Source organism: Lonchura striata, chromosome 9 (genome assembly GCF_050655825.1).
Source record: "Lonchura striata isolate lonStrDom1 chromosome 9, ASM5065582v1, whole genome shotgun sequence".
In the NCBI taxonomy this organism is placed as follows: Eukaryota; Metazoa; Chordata; class Aves; order Passeriformes; family Estrildidae; genus Lonchura; species Lonchura striata.
The window spans coordinates 16,234,519-16,257,624 of record NC_140711.1 but is presented as its reverse complement, the minus strand read 5'-3'; the positions used below and the strand labels follow the sequence as shown (position 1 = coordinate 16,257,624).

General features: G+C 41.4%; 1 protein-coding gene across 4 annotated transcripts in view; it reads left to right on the top strand.

The window, feature by feature from the left end:
* The window catches only part of PID1 (phosphotyrosine interaction domain containing 1), a 92,526-nt gene extending 75,948 nt beyond the window's left edge, over positions 1-16,578 (top strand). For all 4 annotated transcript variants that reach the window (XM_021536980.4, XM_021536979.4, XM_085587705.1 and 1 more), the window contains exon 3: positions 15,914-16,578. In XM_021536980.4, the coding sequence (XP_021392655.1) occupies positions 15,914-16,390 (477 nt within the window). In that variant the 3' untranslated portion in view covers positions 16,391-16,578. The remainder of the gene's footprint in view (positions 1-15,913) is intronic.
* The last annotated feature ends 6,528 nt before the right edge of the window (positions 16,579-23,106 follow it).

The following is a 23,106-nucleotide window of genomic DNA, read 5'->3' as shown; positions in this document are numbered from 1 at the left end:
ACACCTATTACAATGGTGTCTGAGCCATATTAGGGACAAGCACAGTATTTATCTTGGCTTCTAGTTCTTACTCACACTGTGGCACCACAACTTTTCTTTCATCTCTTTTGGGAGATGCTGTAGTAGTACCCCCACATTTCCCTACATGACCTCAATGTATACAGTGCTCTGCATGAACCTGGTGTATCAGCATCTAGTTCTATGTGCTAAACACAGATTTCCTCACTGAAAACACTGTTTATAAAGCCTTTTTAGTTTTTTGTCAGGAATCTGTGAGCTTTCCAGATTTCCATTTCAGTAAGAGACATTTGATGTGAATGACCATGGACTGTGCTGCTGAAGATGGAGGTGAGGGAGTAAACATCTAAAAGGCTTCATCATTTAAAACCAGGGATTGCTTCAAATGACAGACATCCGTGCCCAGGAGACTGTGCCAGCCACTATATTTCTGCTTCCTGTGCTCTGTGCCAGAGGTTAAAATTGTGTTTCTTCCATATCACAAATGCTGGTGACCAAGTGCACAGCAAGTCAAACTTGAAACAACCTTCCTTTTAGGTAGTGGCTAGGAATTACCTGGGGCAGGATGAAATTTCTCAGATACATGTCCATGTAATTATTTGGTATTTGAGTCATCAACCAGAGCCTAGGCTTTGCAGTTGCTTCAAGACATTTTACTGCCTGGCTTATATTAGTATGATAGATCTAACAAGACCATATCACAGGACTCAAAAGTTTTTGGACAGGTATTACTACTGCTGTTGCTGAGAAGAGTTTTTGTTTCCCTCTGTCATTTGCTAGCAGGAATATGTGTTTTACCTCATGAGAGTTGCCAGGGCCAGCCACCAGCTTTGGCCTTGGTTTTCTTCTGACCAGCTTTTACGCTGTCTCTTGTTCAAGGGTGTCAGAATTCTGTTCTCCTTGAGCTGCTGCTGTTTTGCAGAGGGAGCAGGGAAGACCAGTGCTGTGCTCTGCTGCCAAAGCACACAGTAAATTCACATGGGCTGACATGGAGCACTGGGAACCCCAAGGTCAGTTTTGCTCTGTGATCTTGCTGAATTCCTGTTCTGTGTTGCTTTGCTGCTAAACAGTTGGACACCAGTCTGTCTTTCTTAGTTAAAAAAACCCACCAGAAACCCCACTATTTTCTTAATAACTTCAAGCTGATCATCTGTTGGAAACCAGAAGAGCTATAGCTCCTTTCAACTGGGAATTCACTGTGATTTCAGAATATGGGGTGTTAGGTGATTTGGCAGTGCTGTGCACATGATTATGTCCTTCAGGGGTGATTAGGGCTTTGTTCATTTGAGAGTCATCTGCTGAGAAGTGCATATGTAAGTAGAAGAAATTGTGATTCCAAGAGTTTGCATTCCTTATCAGGTTAGGAAGTGAAAAAGGAGAATGACTGTATGTGTACCTAAGTCAAAGTATTTGAGTGTTATGAAAGCTGCTCCATGTGTCTTTAGCCATTTATGGGGAAGGATTTGTGTTAGTCTTTTGTTGATTCTTTCAGAATTTTTCCAGGCTTTAGATGAATGTGCCATTTGGCAAAGTCCAGAGCTCTATCTCCTTTTCTACACTTGCTGAACACTCTTGGATAAAAATTTCTCTTCTATTTTTTTACAGTGTGTGCTTACTTAATTTTCCTTCCAGAAGAAAAGTAGGTGCCTGAAGGTGGCGGCTTAGTCACTGGAATTGGAGAAAAATGCAAGCAAGATGAAGCCTGCTCTTGCTATTGCATCCTTGATCTAATTAGGTTTTGGTTATACCTGACATAGTGTTGTTTAAGAGTTTGAAGTGTTAGCTGGAAAGTGTGAAGGACGTTATGTCTCCTTTGCCTAAAGCATAAAAGGAAAAAAGGGTTTTCATTTTAACAAGAAACTCCAGAGCAGTTTGGACTCTACATCAAAGAGCAATATTTGGTTTCATGATGTCTTCCAGACAGTTCTTAATGCATGTCCAAACCCAATCTATAAGTAGTAGCCAAAGTGATTTTTGCCTTCTCTGAAGTTCACTCTAGCTAAACCTAGCTGTGCTGGTTATGTATTTTTCCAAAGGGCAACAGCCTGATATAATGGAGAGTAGATTTTGCTTTGGCCTGTGGTACCATGCCGTCATCCTCTTGGGCCACATCCAAGAGAGCACAGGTGGCAGTTCTGCTGGGATCTCACAGCTTCTCTGTTTTTATTAGCCGTTCTGGCTGGTATCCTCTACTGTATGACCCACCCTTGAGATGCACTTTTTGGATCACTCCATGGAATTTCTTCTCTTCACCTTCTAAAATTTCACCCCGCTATCTTAAATTAAAAATGTCTGGGTAAACCTTACAGTGCTTGTTCTAGTCATTGGTTCATGATCACATGAACTACATTTGACTGATGTATGGAGTATCTTTATGGATTATCCAGGCACATCCATGCATTTCCCTGTATTAGGTGTACTCTGGTTTGCACTCTGCCCTTGAAACAGCTGCATATCTCCCAAGGGTTTTCTCCAGGTCGTGTTGTGGCTCTTTATCTGTTCCACAAATTTCCAGTCTTCCCTAGATAAAGCTCCCACTTGCTGTAGTTTCTGTGGGTTCCACACTCTGCCTGGGCTCTGTCCCAAGCAGGTGCTGCTTCCATCAGTGCAGCAGTGCTGGGGGGGGTGAGAGGGGACACTTGTCCATTGCCAGGATTGCACTTTTCTGGGAGCAAAGGATGGAAGCAGAACAAATGACACACAGGAAAGAAAGCAGATGCAAGAAGGTAGTGCAGTTATCTTGGTTCATTTGTGCCTGTCCTCTGTATTTGTTTATTCTTGAGTGTTTATGTAGCCAGAACCTGCTCTGCCAAGAGTCTGGGTGTGGAGGTGGTGCAAGGCCACTGCTCCCCCTGTCCCCAGCCATGCTGGGAGACACCTCTCTAATGACAGTGTGCTGTGAATGAGGCAGTGTCCCAAGTACTGCAATCATTGGAAAGCTGTGTCTCTTTTTGCAGGAATAGTACTCTGAGCGTCACTGCTGGAGCCCAGTTTCTGTTCTGTTAATTGCACTGTTCCCTCATAAATTTCAGTAATGCTGTTCATCACCTCCTCTTTTAAACTCTGAATTTGGCATATACAGGGCCATGTAGGCAGCTGCTTGTTGCATTTTTATGATACAGCTTGCTAAATGCTTCTTTAAGAAGAAAAGTGTTATAAACAATTCAATAGAGTTATTTTGCAGTACATATATATGTCTGTCATAGCCTGTTAGAATAGCACAGTGTCACTTTAAGGATGGTGATAGGAAGCTGTCTGTTTGCACTGCTGAACAGTTTGGGACCACAGGAACCCAAGGCTGTGACAGGCATTACGAGATGATGCATTAATGACATTTCTGGGTGTTACGAGTTCCTCCCCAGAGGGGCTTTGCTGCAGTTGCATGATCTTGCTGCCATGGGAGGGGCTGCCTTGTTTTTGCTGTAGTTGATTTTAATGTGGAGATTTTTATAATCTCTCTGGTGCTTTTGTGAGAAAGGGAGAGGCCATTGTTTTATAACTACTTTTAAAAAATTAAATATCTGACCTTGCTAATGACAAAACATGAAGAAAAATTACATCTGTATTGTCTGCCACAGTAATTGGTTTTTCAGGAAGGGTCTAACCTTTATTTCAGCTTTTTCTCCTTGAAAAACAAAAGGCAAACAAGAGCCTACAAAGAAACATCATGTACTGTCTGCTCTTGCCTGGAGTAAGAAACAGTGCAGGTTTTTTTTTTGTTTTGTTTTGTTTTTTGTTGTTTTGCTGTGAGTTGTGCTTCCCATGAATTTGTTGTAGATGCAGTATGCTTCCTTGTAAATAATACTTCTTCCCAGGAATAGCTAGGTTGGTCTCTTCAGATTTGATTTTTGCATACATGGCTTGAGCTTTAATGCTGTTTGTGGGTTTGCACTGTAATTAAAGGATCTTCTGCTTGGTTTCGGCCCAACAAGAGATACCAATTTGTTTTGATGAGGAGGCAGCAGAGGAAAAGAGTGGCAGGCTAGAAGCAGATAATAGGAAACAAATAATATAGTGTGTGCTTGTACTGTAAATGTCTGTATTTTCAGCAAAAAGTAAATTCTTTCTTACCCAAAATGCTGTTTGGTTTCTATTGTGCTGTCATATTTAAGCTCATGCATAACTAACCTAAAATATATGTCATTTTCTATTTAAAACCACTTAAGCAAAATAATAACAGCTTTGGTAGGAAATGAGAGTGTTAGGAGATGCTTAGCAGAGGCTCTAATCCTTGCATAAAAGTACAGCTGTGTCTGGATCAGGCTCCCTGGGAACAGGACCACTTTGCTTCTCCTGGCTTTGGGCTACATGGGGAAAGCTACAGAACTTTACAGGATGAGTGATTCTTTATTTGTTAATGCACACACTAATTCCTCTTGCCAAATTTCTGCCTGCGTTTTTAGATACTGAGAGAATGGTCAGCTTTTCTTAAAATGCTTGACATGCGTTGCTGTCCATGCTCTTTTGAAAATCTCTCTGTCAACGTGTCAGAGCAAAGGGGGAGAACACTCAAAACCCATGAGTTTTCTTGAAATGCCTGGAAATACTTGGTTCCTGGTCTCTGGGGAGGAGAAACCTTGTTCTGGGAGCAGTTATTTCTGTCTCGGCCACTGCTTTGTCAGTTTGTACATTGCTTCTTTAATCTTCTTTATTCTTCCTTACTGTCTGATCCTGGAAACTGCTGGAGAAAGTATTATGCACTAGTTGTACTCCTAGTTTGATATAATCAAGGACTATTAAACTCTTAAAAGATTTGCTTATTCTATTAAATAATTAAAAAAAAACTATATCGAAAATTGTAACCCTAGAATGATGATAAATGGGACTGAGTTTTTGCTTGTTACAGAGCTGTGAAACACCTTGTTAATGGAAAATGTTGGAGTAATTGTTTATATAGAAAACAATCATAAGGGTAAGGGTTCTGAGATTTTTACCATCTATTTATTGCAGTCATAGCCATATGTTGATTTTTGGGTGGTGGGACCTCCTTGAGCGTATTTTGCTACAGAATAGCCTCTGCTTCATATGATGCATTTTGCTTCAAGAGAATGTCATAGGCATCCTAGAATGTTAATTTCTTTAGGAAGTTGTATACTATTGTCATGCTGAAGAGCCATTTCAGAGTCAGTGTTGCTTTATCCAGGGCTGGCCCTCTGTCCCTGGTTAGGCCAAGCAGCAGCTGGGCAAAGGTCTCTGAGTGTCAGTGGCAAAGTCTCTGGGGGGCTCTCACCTCCCTGTGGCTTGGCAGTGGCCCAGTGACTGCCAGACTGCAAAGGTAGAAAATAGAATTATGATGTTTTCAGCTGGTGGTATTCATTACTGCATAAAGATGGTAACTGTGGATAAAAACAGTGAAGGATTTCTTTATTTTCGTAAGTAGCTTCTTTTTTCCTTAGTGCTCTAAAATTTTCACCAGTTCATCCTTTATCAAAAAGATCAACAGTAGAGCTACTTGCTATAGATTTTGTCTTTGCAAAGTCAACTTCTGGGCCAGTGGAACCTATGAAAATGAATTTTCTGCCCTTTGTAAAAGCCACGACCTCTGCAATACAGAGAGATGAACTGTGGCTACGAAGGGAGCTTCTAGGAGGTTGCTGTATGATTGGTGTGAGTAGTGATCAGTCTGACCTGCAACCATCTGAGTGGTACTGGGGGCAAGCTGCTGTAATGGATGACATAAATTGCAGCAGTGATAAGTAGAGCTGTCCCCAGAGAGGAGGACCTTTGCCTCCATCCCCTTCTTTCCTCCAGACAGTCCTTCACTTTGGAGTGCTGCTTTCCAGGCTCTCCCATCCTAGGTTTAGTGTTTCCTTTCATCTTGGCTGAAATTAGCACTATAGAAATCTCCATGTCTTGGTTTTTGCTGCAGGTGGTTAAGGGCTGTATTTCTGGCTGCTTTGTAGGCTTGTCACCTCAGAGGTGAAATACAGCCAAGAGATTGGGTTGGAGGCAATGTAGCTTTTCTGGGAGAGGCGCTTGGGCGGTACTGTGATTAAATTAATCAGAAAAGGAAGGAGGCTCCCTCTGTGACACTGTGAAAAGCCTCCTGATGCAGAGAGAAATTTGCAGATGAGCATCTCTGGAGCCCAGAGAGCCTGATGAATGCCCAATTCACTCACAGGGCCTAAGGATCACTTTCAGGTCCTTTTGTGCTGGTTGGAAAATCATTATCTAAATGCACAGTGACTATATTGAAGACACAGACAAGCGCTAAATCCATTGTGAAAACAGGACCTTGGAGGCACTGTGAACCATGGCTTTGGAAATGAATTAAAAACTGTATGGCACTATTGTCTTCCATCATTATAATCTTTGGGACATATTAATTCCTTTAAAGTCTTCTGTTTAGTCTGCTAACATACTGTTGCATTTTTGAAAGGGAAATTTCTGGTTTAATTGTAATACAGTGTCATAAACCTTAGAGGCAGTGAGGTTGTATTATTTCTGGTCTGTGTAGAGCCTCTGTTGCTATTGCCTGGATCCAGGATTTGATAACACAAACAAATGATAAATCAGGCATATTTATCTAAGGACTCATTTGGCAATAAAAAGAGTTGTTTAACTATATTTTATTCTTTATAATATGTTTAGTGTTTTTTAGTAAGCTGAAATATGCAAGGTCTGTTTTTCATTCCTGCAGTATAAGCACTCCATCCCAGTGTAAGCACTGTATTTCTTCTTCTCCAGCCTTTAAATAAGACTTTTCATGAAGACGCTAAAACTTCTGAGAGATGGAAAAATCTCAAAGGGTTTTGTTAAGTCATGGAACTCATTTCACATAATGATCATGAAGGAGATGTAAAAGTAATAGCAGAGTATTTTAATCTGAGACTCTGTGGGATGTGGGTACAATTACATTTGTATGGGGTTGATATTTCTGTGTTCCTGTACTCCTCAGGGAATGTATTTCATTTGTAGTGTGTGAATGATAGGAGAAGGACCAAGTACTGCTATTTCTGGGAGTCTCTGTGGTTTGTTTTGTAATTTTTTTTCCCTTTTTTTGAATGGTACTGGTCTTATAAAACTTGGGGGAAGAAGAATTGAAATAATTTTATGAGCATTGCTTCTTTCTGCAATGTAGACCTGACACTTCCTTTGATACACAATCCAAATTTGTAGTCATCTTCAGTGGTTCCTGAACTTGGCTCCTTTCCCTTTTGTTCTTAATTTCAGGTGTTGTCAAGTTGTGCCAGGAATCAAGTGCAGTTGAGATTTTTGGTCTCTAGAACTGCATGTCTTAGTAACAGAGTTTTTGTTCAATTTTATTACTTGGCATCTTCTTTTGAAGGGAAGAACTAAAGGAGAAACACAAGGATCTCCTGGGGAATGCACAAAAAAGAGAACCTTGAGGACAGATCTCTTACCCATAAAAGATAGTGAAAAACATGCATTCTGTGTGGCTTTCTGGGAGTGCTTCAGTGTCCAAAGTCTTGGAGAGTATGTAAAATACACATGCCTCAATGGAAAAGGTGGCTGAAGGAGTAACTGTTCTTGTACTCCCTCTTTGCATGCTCCATGAGGTACAAAAGTTTTTGTAGGACTGGTGCCAAAGTGAATTTTCTGTGGGTTGGAAAGGAAGGGGAACAAAGTAAAAGCAGTCTGCTCCCCTCTGTGTTCATGGACTCCTTCCCTCTACTCCCAGGACTAAAAAGCTTTCTGAAACATGATGAGGTGCTTAATCAGGATTCCATTTTCAGTTTCAACCTCATGTGAATAAAGAATGAAAAAGGTTTACGTGTACTTTGAACATAAACATCAAGGTAGGTGTCTATTTGCAGGGAGATTGTGGTCATGCAAACTTATGCCACATTCTCCTGGCAGAAGGGATGTTCTTGGTGAGAAGGTTTTGAGGTAGCAGAGGAAAGGTTTTGAAAGGACCTTTTGTGATGGAAATTTCAAGAAATTGCAATAGTGGCTGCAGAGTGGGTTGGTTTTCTCACCTTCCTGAGTGCCTCCACCTCTCTCCTTGCCTGTGAAGACTCCTGAAGACAATGGGAATAACTGGTTTATCCAAGATAACTGGTTTATCCAAGTATTAATTTCAACCCAGTGGTAACTGAGTACAGAGAGGCAGTTACATGAGACAATGAAAGGAGACAAAGGAGGAAAGTGATCTAAATAGCAACATAAATAAAATATTTGGGAGTAAAAGTAATCAAGTTGTGCAATAGGGTGTCCAGCACCCCTGCTGAGGCTATGTGTGATGGATATATTTATTCATTCAGTTATGTCTTGAACAACAACATATTTAAATTGCTGCTAGAATGAAATTGATTTCTTGAGTTTTAAATAGTGCAGTGTAAATCTTCCACTCACACCAGGACCAAAGAGTCTCTGACTGCAAGCTCACTGCAGTTTGCCAGTTCCCCTTGATTTCATTTCAGATTCATCCCCGCAAGCCAAACCACAAAAAGAGCTTCCTGTCCAGTGGAGAATGAAATGCAAGAGGCGATCCTTTTGTTGCTAATGGGAGGCTGCAGGGAGCAGAGCTGGCTCTTGCTGAGGTTGTGTTTGGGCTTGGTTAACTATTTTGCCAGTGAGGCAGAGACTCCTGATCACTGGATATAAGTTAGGTCTTAGGTCTAACTGAAGGCAGTACTTTAACACCTGGAGTAGACATCCGCTCTGGATCACAGTAACTCACCTGTGACATCTGCCTGCTGCCATGTTAAACAGCCTTCCTAGGCAACCTCAGAAGCAGCAGCACTGAAATTGGAATTATGTCTTTCTTTCTATTGGGGAAGGACATTTTTCAAGAAAAGGTATTTTCACAGTGCCCCAGCTCTTCCTTCTCCTTTGCGTGCTACAGCTACTGAGAAGCATGGAGGCTGTAAAACCTGAAAGAGCAATGATGGACTAAAAATGAGAGCTCTTCTGTTCTTCAAAGACATTTAGTTTGGGGAATTACAAAGTGACTATTCTGTGCTATCACTTTATGCCTTACTTGTGTGGCGACCCCTTCCTGGGGGTCAGCTAAGGCAGGATCTTCTGCATGGTCACAGATGAGAAACACATGGGAAAATAAAAGCACCTGCAAAGGGCTGCTGTGAGTGTGGCTGTGGGGACAGATGGACAACTGGAGCAGCTGTTGCCCAGCAGTTGTTTTTCCTTAGCAGTTCTGAAGATGTAAAGAGTCAAATGCATTTCTTGCTGGGCTTGTTTATTTTTTTTGTTTTCAAGAGGGGATTGTAACACTGTTGTAAGACTCAAGTTCAGCCTTGGTCCCACAAAAGGAGTCAGGTGCTGTTGACTTAACTGCTGAAGAGGTGCTGATGCTTCCAGCTTTTTCTGGAGCTCTCCTTTGATTCCTTGGAATAAATCAGACATTAACTACTGATGTATTTTCTTTCCCCTCCTAATCCAGTGGGCAGCCCTCAGAGTTGATGGTTATTTTCCATTAAATCGTTGCCTAGCTCTGTCTGTTCTCCCTCTGAATTTTGTCTCAAAAATAAAAGTTCTTCACATATTTCTGTAAGCCACACTTCTTAATTTACTGTGTATTTCTTTGTGCTGAGGAGCCCTGCCGTTCCCACAAAGGTCCTTGTGTTTGTGTTTGTGCTGCAAGGCTTTGGCTGGACACAGGCAGTGTGGGTGAGGAAGCAGTGACAGGCAGAGGAAAACTGTGAAGCCTTTTTACTTGACTGAGTTATTTTTTTGGGTCTTAAGCAAATGTTGCTTGAATGCAGTTCCTGGTATTTGCTCAGTGATCCAGTGGAATGTCTGGGATATTTTTGTTTTTCCTTCAGAGCCAAAAAGCAGCTTTTGGCTCTAAATCCCAAGCTGCCAGCCTGAGGCTGAGTCACTGTGCTTTAGGGTGAGGAGAGCTGAGCTGGTGTGGTGAGACGGGTACCCTGCCCAGCACAGAGCGCTCCTGCTGTGCTTGAGCTGGATGTGTTAATTAAAGATGTTGAAAATTACTCTACAGCTAAATCTGCTTTTATTGACATGAAAGCTGTGCCAGGATTTACCAAGCTGTTGGGCAGCATGCTGCAGGCCTGTTCTACTTGTATCCCAGCTCCACTGAGGATAAAACTAGTTTCAGCCATCAAATCTGTGACTCCTTGGTGAGCCCTGATTCTCCCCAGGCACTCAGCTTGGAGATGCCACTGGGGGCACACTGACATTACAGTGAAGTTGAGCACAGGTTTCCTGAGTAGCAACTTCTTGCAGAAGTTTCCAGATCTTGTTATGATGTGGAGATGAAGCTTGCTGTGTCCTGGCCTCAACAATGTGTGCCTGGAATCTTGGTGAAGCTTGAACTTTTTCATCCTTCATCTGCTTTTTTTGCTGCAAAACCAGGGAGCAAACCCATGTATGTGTTCTTGAAGCAATTTTAAAGACATGAACACATCCTCCTAAACCTGCTTTTGGCTACTGTACTTCCAATCTCCTCTGCACTCTTCTGTTGCGTGGTATTTTCCTCACTCTTCTTTAAACTTCTGCAAGTTTACCTGATCTGTAGGCTGATGGTTCTTGCTGGGCTGGGATGAAGTGACAAGCTTCAGCCATTGGAACAGGTTTTCCAGGGAGGTGGTGGAGTCGCCATCCCTGGAGGTGTTTAAGGGGTGTCTGGATCTGGTGCTGGATTATGTGGTTCAGTGGTGCAGGGGTTGCAGTGGTGGTGCTGAGTGGATTGTTGGGCTGTATGATCTTAAAGATCTCTTTCAATCCTGATGTTTTCACGATTTTGTGGTTTACTTGCTGACTGGAGGGTCTGTACCTGTGCATCTTAACATAGACCCTTACAGTCACTTTCTTCATTGCCACATATCCTGAAGGTGCCACAGGAGGAGGTCTGTTTTCAGAAAGAAAATGTCTCATTACATCTGTTTGCCTCACATTTAAGTGAAGCAAACTGTCTTGATCAAACATAATCAGTTGCAACTAGACCAAATTTGAGGCTAAAGGAATGTTTCTTTTAAAACACTGATCAACAAAAGAGACAGTCATCTATTACTAAGATTTGCACAGGATTCAAGATCCTCTAGGGCATCCTTTGGTGACTGCAAATATGCAGAGTAAATACCTGCTGGCTCAAGGTCAGTGCTCTATTTTTTTTTTTTTTTTTTTTTTCATTTTCTATGTTGATTTAGCTGACAAAGACCCTCCTTATCTGGTATGGAAGAAATAAATAAATAAACAAGGAGTTAATTTTACATATGGTCTTTTGATCATGGTCTTGAATAGTGAGAGAGGCGAGAGTCCTGTGAGGTATGTGTTCCTGTGCCAACTCCTGTGCCAAGAGCATCTGTCCTCCTGTAATGCCATAATTATGGGTCTTTACAGCTTGGATCTGCTTTCTTGGAGCACTGATAGTCTATGGACTGGGGGTAGGGAACAGAAGGAGAAAAAGTCATTTGAGTGCCAAACTTCAGGTGCCCTAGAGAGGCTTGTGAGATAGGAGTAGTATGGGTATATGATCCATTGGGGAGTCAGATCTGAGGTCAGATTAACACATGCAGGAGCTGAGCTGCTCTTTATCTGCTACGAATTGCAAGTGAAAAATGTGAGATCAATGATGGAAAGTATGGAAAGGAAAAACCCCTTATGACTTCTGACAAATCATACTGTGCTAGAAGTGTAAATGTCTATGGCAGTTGTTCTACTGCTCTTTTCAAAGTTTGTAAGCTCTTAAACATAGTTATTAAAAGGCATTTTCACTATACACTATTGGATTGAAGGGGCTGAAAACAACAATGTCAAAATACTCAGATATTTCTGTGTTCCAGAGAGTGCATGAAAAAGACATCAATTATTCTTCATGTCCTTTGACATGAGACATCTCTATGTGTCACATGGGTGTAGCTGCATTACAAAAGGGCAAAGGCACAGCATTTTTCAGTTGAGGGTGATTTTGCCAGATACTGACACTGGTGTTGGCAAATCTCTAGGGTAAAATAAGAAGCTCTTCAGAATATCTTGGCTTTACAAAAGATTTGGGTTCTTGCAAGCAGAGGTGCTGAAACCTCAAGAGTATTTTATGTCATGCTTGGTGACAGTGGCTTGCCAGAGGATGAAATTTGCCATAGAAAGGCTGGAAAGAATGTGGATAATTTTTAACATGCACGAGAAATTTTTGTGAAGTGTGTATTTATCTTCCAGAAATTTGTGGAAGTGACTTCCAGAATTTCAGAGGAAGAAAAAGCATTATTCAGTCCTGGTGAACTTTTGCTGGTGCTCAGAGCTGCATTATCACAGATGTGGCTTTCAGCCTGCACTGTGGCTTTGCCTGTCTTTGTCAATGATCACTCTCTGGTCAGTAAAGCTGTGGAGTTGATTCTGTTCAGGCACTTCAGTGTGCTTTTGTATGTGCAATGATAGCAGTAACAACATCACTACTGCTGCTACTACTAATGTCTTTCTGTGCCCTTCACATTTCTTTCCTAGGATTATTAAAGATGAAATTCTGGGGTTTTTTTGGGTCTTTTTTTATAATACCTGCTGGCTTCACACTGTTAAGATATCAATTATTTTAATGGGAAAGACCACCAGTAGGAAATTTTGCCTCAAAATAGCTTTCTTTTCCATCTGATAATGAAAGGAATTAGTTGTTCTTTGACCTTTGGTTGGCAGTTTGGAAATTGAAAAGGAAGATGGTTGTACTGTACTGGTAATGGTGTGGTCAGTGGTTTCTGAGCATTTAAACAAAGGCTGGTATGCTGTGAGGTGTGTCAAGGGAGGAGCCAAAATGCAGGGAGCACTGCTTGTGGAATAACCTTGTGACTCTGAGCTCAGGGAGAAGTGCCTTTCCGTGGGTCAGAGAGTGGAGGTGTCTCACCAGCCCCTGTATCCCTGTTTTGGAAGGGGATCATGCTGTGATACAGTGTTAGACATCTGTCTTCACCAAGAGCTTCAGTGATGCTGCTCTTGTCAAATGCTTGTATCTCAACTAGGAAAAGATAATTCATTTTAAAACCCAAAAAGTAACAGCACTAGTAGGTGTAGATGCTTCTATAGAAGACACAGTGCAGGAGAAACTTTAAACTTGAGGCTTTGTTTATTCTTTCCTCTGAGCTCCTTATTGTAATGTCTATGCACCTTATAAATATTTATGGACGTGTCCTCAAAGGAAAATGAGATTTATATAATGGAGGTTCAAAGTGATGTTAAAAGAAGCAACTTTCTGAAGGTTCCTACACAGTTATACTGTGACAGAACTGGGACAGCAAATCAGACCAGTACATCCCATTCTGATAAACCAGAATACCATCCTTATTGTTAGTTACTTTTGCATTGGCTGCTTACAGAGTAATTCACTGCTTTTTTGTTTCTTAGAATACAACTACTTTATTTTAGGGAAGTCCATTATTTTTTGTAGCTTCACTCTTAAGCAGGCCACACACATGGATTGATGGCCAACAGAGGGTTGCAGTTAGGTGTTGCAGAGGAACAGAGGAGAACATTAAATTCAATTTATGCTGCTATGTGACTACTTACTCTGGTCTTGCTCCTTGTCTACTGAAGGTCCAAGCATCACTTGGGAGTTGCCTACGCTCAGAGGATGATGCTGTGTGCTGGGGTGAATTTGCAGCACAGAGCTCAGCAACACTGACTGCCTGGGATGGAGCTGCCTTTGCTTTCCTCCCCTCTCCCTGTCCTCATGCTGCTGCTCAGGACAGCTCGTGAGCTGGCAGCAGCTTCTTCTTTAGGACGAGCCAGCAGTGAAACAATTCCCTGCATCCCCTCTTGTGCACTCATGAGAGGTGCTGATTTCTGTGGTCTCCAGGTGACATTGGGCCTCTCCAAACAGCAGCCAAGGGGACAAAATGTTGCTGTGGTGGCAGCTTCTCCTGCAGCCAGGGATTCAAAGCTGTATTTGGGCAGTGACAAAGTGCAAGCGGCTATTTCATGTTCCTCGGGGTTTAAAGTCTTTGTGCAAATCTCTTTGAAGTTAGTGAAGGACTTCTGATGCTGCAATGGGCTTTGAATTTGACCCCAAGTGTCAGTTTACAATGTTTGTCTTTTGTTAGCTGGCTTGTGAGTATGAAACAGTGCTGAGCAAGCCTTTGGAGAATATATTGAATGTGCAAATTTGCACAATGATCTTGCTCTGTTCAAAGCAATCTGATTTTGGATATATGTTGAAATACCCCCCAGTATGCTGTAGACACATTCCTCTTTGGTCCTGGATATGCTGTTTGTATGTGTTTAGTTGGCACTGTGAACTCTGAGGTTTTCTTTTAAGTTTTTCTACAGTACTTTAGGGAACTCAACTCTCATCACTAATAAAATAAAATAAGGCAAAACACTGGTGGTAGGTCTTGCCTGTTAACTGCTCTAGCTGTTGTGTTTCCCACTGTTCCAAAAAAAATACAAAGGTTTATAAGATTCAACTTATTCCCAGTGCAAATCATGAATATTTATAGGCAAAGAATAAAACTTCCCATTTTGAAATGTCAGTGCTATGAAATTGCTTTTTTGGCAAGCATGATTAAGTCACACAGACTTCCAATAAAGTTTCATAAGTTTTTTTCTTAATTATGGCTTAATTTAGGCCTCTAAGTTTGACAAAACGTGTGAAACTTGCAGCAAAATATTTTTCTTGTGGAAAATTTTGTTTGCATGGATTACAAATCCTGTATTTCTTGTGGTTATAATTTTTAAATGTGCTTAAATGTAGAAATTCCATGGTTTTTCTTTACATTTCTTAACACATTTGCAACATAAAAATAACCTATACTGTGGGTTTAATGCAGAATTTTGAAGAAATTAGTTTGAAAAGTTCATGTGATTACTTTTTTCCTCCAAATGCCTTGAGTAAAATGTAGAGAAGGTTATAAGACATCAAGCAAGGGGTAAAAGATTCTGTCTCAAGCAGTTACTGCTGCAAGAGATAGATGAAGACAATTTTGCTTTCATATAGTTGTTCTTAAATGTACCATCCTGACAACAGCAATAAATAGAATAATCTACATAATTGCATTTATGTGGCATTGATCTGTCTTTCCTAGAGAAAATCCCTTTTCCCAGATAAAATAATCTTCCATTCAGCTGTAAGTGGAAGGAAGCCTCATTAGTAGATGCACAGATTTAGGGGAATGTTTCTGCACAGGCTTGATACAGAATTTTGATGTGGACCTCCTAGTGAATTTGATATTTGGTGAACAAATTTCTGTAAAGGCACTAAAACCACCTTGCTTTCCTGTGCTGATTGCCTAACAGGGGTATTTACTCAAAAGGACTAGACAGGAAAGCAGAGAGATGATGTGATTAAACTTGGGTAGATTTATTGCTAGAGTTTTTAGCAGCATAGTTTCTTAAATTGATGTAATAAATATCTCAGCCCTGCTCAAAGATAAAGTTTTGAACAGCTTTGAGCTATTCCTGGCTTAATACTTAAGTAGAAGTAGCAGAAGTGGTGGAAAAACAGGATCATTTTGGAACAGAAACATTCAAACAGTTTAAAATCTTCTACTGCTTTTCTGACCTCCTGCAGCCTTGCATTATCAAACTGAGAATGTCTCCATCTCCCTAATACTAATGTTTGAAGTATGGTACAGAAAAATCATCTGAATAAAGTATGAAGGCAAAAAAAGCAGTGGTTTGCATCACATCTACCTGGGACCTGCTCCAATGGCACTTGCTAAGATCAGCTTGGGGTAGTCATGGGCTCTAAAATTGGGCTGTGTAGGGGTGGTGAAGAAAGTGGAATGCCTTAAAACTCAGACACTTGGGCATTTTTAATCTCTGGGTTTGAATGATGAAGTCAGCATTTGCAAAAGCAAATATTTGGAGAGCATTTAAAAATTGTTTTACTGAAAATGATGCGGAAATCTGGGAGTTTGTGAGGGGGAGGTGTGTGCTTTTATTTCCCCAGTGAAACTCCCCGGGATGGCAGATATTACCACCAGAGTCTGCTCCCTGTGTTTTCACCTATCTTTGCTCTTCTTTGCAGGTTACATATTTGGGTAAGGTTTCCACAACAGGGATGCAATTTTTGTCAGGCTGCACAGAAAAACCAGTCATTGAATTGTGGAAGAAGCACACACTCACCAGGGAGGATGTTTACCCAGCTAATGCCCTTCTGGAAATTCGTCCTTTCCAAGTCTGGCTGCATCATCTGGACCTCAAAGGTGAGGCGACAGTGCACATGGATACCTTTCAGGTAGCACGTATAGCCTACTGCACTGCTGACCACAACGTCAGCCCAAACATCTTTGCTTGGGTCTATCGGGAGATCAACGATGACCTGTCCTACCAGATGGACTGCCACGCTGTGGAGTGTGAGAGCAAGCTGGAGGCCAAGAAGCTGGCCCATGCCATGATGGAGGCCTTTAAGAAGACTTTTCACAGCATGAAAAGCGATGGCCGGATCCACAGGAACAGCTCATCGGAGGAAGTGTCTCATGAATTTGAATCTGATGATGGCTGACTGAACTCATTCACAGTTCAGCAAAGGCAGAAATGGCTTAGGGAATGAGAGCTGATAGATGAATAAGCAACAATTGAAACTGGGTAATGAAAGGACTGCCAAACACTTGTCTGACCAGCTTTTTAAATCAGAAGAGCAATTTGGTACCTAGAAATATGCATCATTAAAGTAATTACGTTACATTGAAATCTGCTGCTGTTGTAAGAGTGAGAAAAAGATCTCCCTCCCCCACCTCTGTCACCCTCCCATCACTGTCCCTTTCTCATCTTTGTAGTTCAGGCGCATACCATAAAGTATAGTCATTCCTGTTTGTCTTATAAGACCGGTCAGGCAATTTTATTAGTTGCTTCTCTGGCATTCCTAGCTGCGGGCTGATGCTGATGCACAAAAGCAAGTAGGCCTGGAAAGCCCTAATGGTTCCCGAAGAATCTTTCCCCACGATACATCACACAGATCCTTTGACTGTACGTAGGCTAAGACAGCCATACACAGCCTTCTAGACTAATGGCCTGGCATTCTGCAGTTAAGTCACATTTCACAGATAAAAAATGAAAGATGCTTGTATGTACACATTATATCATATGCTATCCTTTATTTTATTCATTGTACCTATTTTCTTAATATACTGGCTGCCACGTCTTTCACCCAACACCAGTAGTTGCAGTTTCAGACTATTTACTGCAGGATACCAAAAAGGGGTGGGCAAAAATACTCCCTGGTGGCCGGGGGTTCAGCAAGTCAGCCCTGCTGTCTGTGCATTATCCTACCCTGATGTGCTCCACAGGAGGGAGCCCGCTGGGAAGAGCTGAGGGACACTTGGGTGGGTCAGTGTTAGAACTGTGACTTCTCATCAACCTCAGGTGTGACGAGATCCGAGCACGGTGGGCACAGCTCTGTGTTCCCCTGGCCGCATTGCTGGTCGAGCGACCCTGGTGGGATGGAGCTGGCAGTGTCCCACCACGCAGGGCTGCCTCACTGTAAAGATCAAAGGAAATGGTCCCTTAGGAGTCAGGTTTGAACATCTGTTCTGGTTGAGAACCTCATGTTAAGATTCCCATACCTTTCCTTGTTCACAGATATACAGTCATGCCTTTCTTAAATGCAGATGTTTAATAAAACTCAAATAAAGGAAAAACTTGTTTCACTTGATATTTTTTAAGGCTGAGAGCAGATCAATAGTTTGCAAGTAATGCTGCTCATTTGTACAATTTTGTTTGTAATTATGGTAATGTTAGGGGCACTAGGGCACCTTACAGAAGCCTTAAAAGAAAGCTAATCCAAGCAGATAGCTCTGTGTCTGTGTTGTGTCTCTGTGTTTGTATGTGAGAGTGTATGTGCGAGTCCAGTGGTAAAGCATGTAGATTGAGCATGGAGATGTATTGAGGAGGGCCCACACCTCTTGAAAATATGCTTGTTGCTTTACAATGTATGTAAACTGTTCTCCGGCATAAATGCATTCATACTTTAATAAAAAAAAATTTGAGTTAAACCATGCTCATTTTAAGCTGTCTTTCCAATGTAAACTGTGGTTTTGTGTGTGTGGGTTCTGTGTTTATTTCATTTAGTGCATGAAAATGTTAATTTATTTCCATTTAATTATTGCATCAGTCTTCATGAGAATTGCTGTTAACATTTTAATATTATTTTCACTTCAATATTTAGGTTAATTATTGCTGTAAAGTTTTGTTTTGGTTTTGGGGGGGGTATTGTGTCTTGGTTGGTTGGCTGTTGGGTTTTTTTGTAGTTTTTGTTGGTTGGTTTGTTTTGATTATTTTGAGTTGTTTTGGGTTTTTTGGTTGGTTGGGGGTTGGTTTTTTGATTTTTTTTTTTTTTTTTTTTTTTTTTACTTTGTGGAGCAGGGACATGATTTATAATATTTGCTTAGCAGGAGGTGGCAGAGATAACCCCCTTGCAACCTGGCCAGTTGAAATGAACTCTGCTGAGTGGGAACAGTATTGCCTTGCTTCAGAAATCACAGCATGGTTCAGGTAGGGCATTTGATGACAGGATGAGGAATACACCACCAAGCTGGCAGCTTCCAGTTTTTCTCTGAATCTTTGGATGACCCAGTGTTTCCAAATACAGATCTAAAAAAATATTTCTCTTTATCTTCCCACATTGTGTACTTGGAAGTGCAGAGTCATGTATGGGCTATATGCTGGTCCAAAAAAAAAAAAAAAATCTGGGTCCTGCTGTGTATATAGTTTCCTTTTTGATCAAAGGCAGAATTAGGCAAAATTTCCTTCAGCTTTTAACGGATTATTTTCTTTTGCTCAGAGCTGTAGTCATATGTTATTTTCCTGACTTGTTTGGATCCTCTGCCACCAAAGCTGCTATAAATGGGCGTGTGGAATCCATCATTCCATCCTCTCACTCAGATGTCCCTGCTGACAGCAGAGGGGTTTGTGTACGAGCCCCAGCTCTGGCCAAGGGCTGCTGGAGTGTGGAAGGAGCAGGAGATTCCCAGCCCACCTCACACAGGAGCTGAGGTGCCTCCTGCCAGCCCTACGGAGAACCACAGTGGGCGGTTTGAGTTTGGGATTTACATTTCTGGAGCAAATATTTTGGAGGGTGGGATGTCTTCCTGTCATGGGATGGGTGTGATCTTTCCGGCTGACATAGTCTGGCCTTTTCTCAGCCCAGGGCAGAGCACAACTACAGAAATGTTGTCAGCAGTGGTGTGGCAGCAGCACCGGGGCAGTGACTGTCCCCCAGTGCTGGGCCCTGGTGAGGCTGCACCTTGAGAGTGTGGTGTCCAATTTTGGGACCCTCAGTATACAACAGTTGTGGAATGTGTCTAGAGAAGGGCAACGGAGCTGGGAAAGGTCTGGAGCACAAATCTGGTGAGGAGCAGCTGAGGGGACTGGAGAGAGGAGGCTCAGGGGGACCTCACCCTTTTTTACAACTCCCTGACAGGAGGTTGTGGCAAAGTGGGAATTGGAATCTTGTCCCAGGTAAGAAGTGATAGGACAAGAGAAAATGGCCTCAGGCTGTACCAGGGGATATTTAGATTGAGTAGTAGGGAAAGTTTCATCCCCAGAAGGGTTGTCAAGCACTGGAACAGGCTGCCCAGGTAAGTGGTGGAGTCACCATCCCTGGAGGTATTTCAAAGCCGTGTAGATGTGGGGCTTAAGGACACGGTTTAGTGGTGGGCTTGGCAGTGCTGGGTTAACATTTGGGCTTGATAGTCTGAAAGATCTTTTCCAACCTAAACAATTCTATGATAATTTGATTTTTGTCTTTCCTGTAATGTGTTGGAACCTGATCTGTCTCCCTAAGTCACCTGCCAGTGTGGGTTGAGTGAAGAATACCTTTGTTGGGGTTTTTACTGTTGTCTTAATTTTTATTTTCTTATACAGGACAGTCTATATTTCTCTTTTACAGATGTACTGATTTACAGTGGGCTGGGGAGTTCTCCCACAGATATTGATACTGTGGTATCTGTGATAATTCCTAAGTGATTTGGAGGCTCTGGATTAGCTGAGAATTTTTCATGATAAAAATGAAATATAAAGGATAAAATTCTAGACCTTCTATTAGAAAATCAGATCCTTTGAAACATGAACCAGCTATTTTCTAATAGTTCAAACACGCAAGAGAATATGAGGGAATGTGAACTGCAGTTTGTCTTTGAAAACACGAGATTTGAAAAATAATCAGTATCATGAGTTTGGATCCTTAGGTAATTTGGAATTCAGGCCAAATCTCTCTGCATTATCAATTCCAAATGTGTGATGCCATTTGCAAGAAGGAGAAATGCTTTCAATTATGAATCGCTAGCATAGCAGTTATCACTGATTATCAGTTGCCAGGAGATACTGGAATGAAATATCAAGTTAAACTTTTACTTCAATTAATCTGCTGGAAAAGAAAAATCACAAAGTTTCCATCAGGAGTAATTTCCAGTTGGCTGAAGTTGTTCCTGCTCAACTACAAAGAGTCCAGTTTTGGATCTCATTGCATCTCGCTGTGGGTTGATGAGTTCCTTCAGTGTCAGCCAGGAAAACATGTGAAGGATTTATTTCCCTCTTGTGCTTCTAGGGCTGAGTGGAAAGGGTCTGAGTGTCTGTGCATTATTGGGAGTGTGGAAAAAGCATTTAGGTTGTTACGCCTCAACACCACTGCATAACATCACCCCGGTTATGTCAAGGCAATTTTCACAATTTTTCTAACTACCTTAAGAAAGAGAAACTGTTACTCTGTATAGAGTAAATTTGTTTGGTTTTCAAGCTCTGAAGTCTAAATATCTTCTGTTCCTACCAAGTCTTCTGTGGAGCTGTGAGTGAATGGTGGTTGTGCCATGGGGAGAGCAACACTCCGCACTAGTGAGCATAGATTGCATAAGAATTGCTTAGATATGCATGGGGGTTCTAGCCCTGGGGGATGGAGAAAGGCAGAGAGTAATTTCTTTTATATTTAAACTCAAAGGCTCCAAAGAACAGCTGAATGTTTTGTTTTGTTTCAAAAAAAAAACCAAAAAAACCCAAAAAAGACCCAAAAAAACCTAAAAAAAAAAAAAGAACCCAAAAACACAACAAAAAATCTCCCCAAAACAAAACCCTGTGCAGCTGGTTGCACTCCTTAGCTTTTCTGTAGGGAATGACTTCAGTTTTATATGAAAAAGAGTTGGATATTGCAAATGACTTTCATTTAATTTTCCTAAAACTTACAGATAAATGGTATGTGATTGAGGAGCCTTTGATACAGTGGCAACCCCTTATCAGTCTCTTAGAAAACTTTAAATATGTTATTCTCAGATGTTTTGAGACTTCCATATCAGTGAATTCACAGAGAATTTTATTTTATTTGTAAGGTTCTCTGTGTGTCTGTATACACATGTATGGATATGTCTGTTCATACATATCCACACACATAACTTGAAACATGATCTGTGTTAAATATTCTCTGTATGATGGACATATGTAACAGTAGGTGGATGTGTGAAGGAAGTCTTGCATGTTAGTCTTGAGATCAATGTTTTACTCATTAAAAGGTTCTCCCTTTTTCAGTAGGAAGCAAATTAAACTGTCTACCTACCTGCAAAATTTGATGTACTATATGCATTATTTACCATTTAGCACCAGAGCTATCCCACTCCATGCCCATTAGCTGCTCTAAGAATGATACGTGGTTAGGCTCATTTTTCCCTGTGGCAGTGGGTTATTAATTTGCTATAATTGGGAAGTGTTAACTTAAATGTATGATTGTTGTGCTATAGACCAGATTTTACAGTAAGAGAAGATATCCTTTAGTGGAAGTAGAGACACTCATTATACCTTTCTTCTAATATAATTTTAAGCAGATACAGGGCATTTTTGAAAGTTCCTTTTTTGTTGAACTCCATTAAAATGCTTCCTCTCTCTCAGTGTGCCATTGATCATGGCTGGCTGGGGAAAGGCAAGGTTGTCCAGGGGATGTGGTCCCTCCCACCCCAGCAGGACATGGACACTGGTACTGTGCCCCTGTGCTGCAGTGCAGAGTGTCTGCTGTGGTTTGCTTGATCTTTGGGAAGACCTCTCTTGTGTGGCTGCCCTTTATTGTAAGTGCTGTGAGAATTTCTGCAGTTAAGGTTGTAATTACTTTTGATCAGGGCTGTTAAAGCAGATACAATGATTTACTGAAAATAATTGTATGTTTGGAGAGATGTTATCTGTCTGCTGTGGTTCTTCTCTGAACTTTTTCAGGTTGTGAGATGTGTTGGAAGCACAGGTGTGATGCACTTGCTGACTGTGCTGCAAATGGGATGAACTGGCACTGGGCTTAATCCTGGGGGAGAGGGTGGGAGGGCACAGCAAGGTCCCAGCTCTGATGGCAAAGGTGTGACTCTTCATTGCTGTACCTGTCACATGGTGCAGAATCACACTTCCCCAGAATGTCCCGTCCCCAGGGGATGGTTACTGTGCAGACTGGAGCATCTCTGTCCTTCCCAGCCTCCACCACTGGAGTGGGAAGATAGCACTAGGTGGTAACTTTTACCTGTTAGGCTTTGATTTGCATTGTACTTTACATACTCTGTTATTTTCCTGCAAATCTTACTGCTTTTGGAAAGAGAGGAAACATTATAATCCCATGAATAATGCATCATGTGGCTGGTATGTCTTCCTGCGGGCAGTATAGATTTTCTGAGAATGATGGACAGGAGTGGATTTCATTCTTAGTCAATTGTAATTTTATACAGTTTATATCGGTCATGTGAATGTGATAAAGTGTGTTATTCCTATTTCAAATTAGTTATTTCAACTTAGTTACCTCTCATTTAGAGAGTAGAAATAGTTTTAGACGTAATTACTGAGGATATAATTAATCAAGGTTTTCTTGCACAATTGGGTTAAATTGTTGTGGTTGAGCGCTCAGTACCATGCCAGTGCTCCCTGGCTCAGCCTCATCTTTAATGGATTCCAGATCTCATGGTTTCAAGTAACAACAGCTTTTCCAGATCCCAAGACAATAATGAAATACACAGAGGAACTTCAAAGGAAACTCTTCTAGAAAGGAAAAATGAGGTTAAATGATAGTCAACTGCAAGATATTTTTGTGTCCATAAAATATGTCAGACCTCTTCCAGTGCAGGAACAGGTGAAACCTGAAACTGTGCTTGACTAATAGACCATGCTATCTGCTCAGGTTCTCCTAAATGGGTTGGGACCTAATTTTCTCTGGGATTTCCAAGTTTCTTTGTATCTTTTTGAGTCTGCTCTGGCCACGCAGAATAGCGG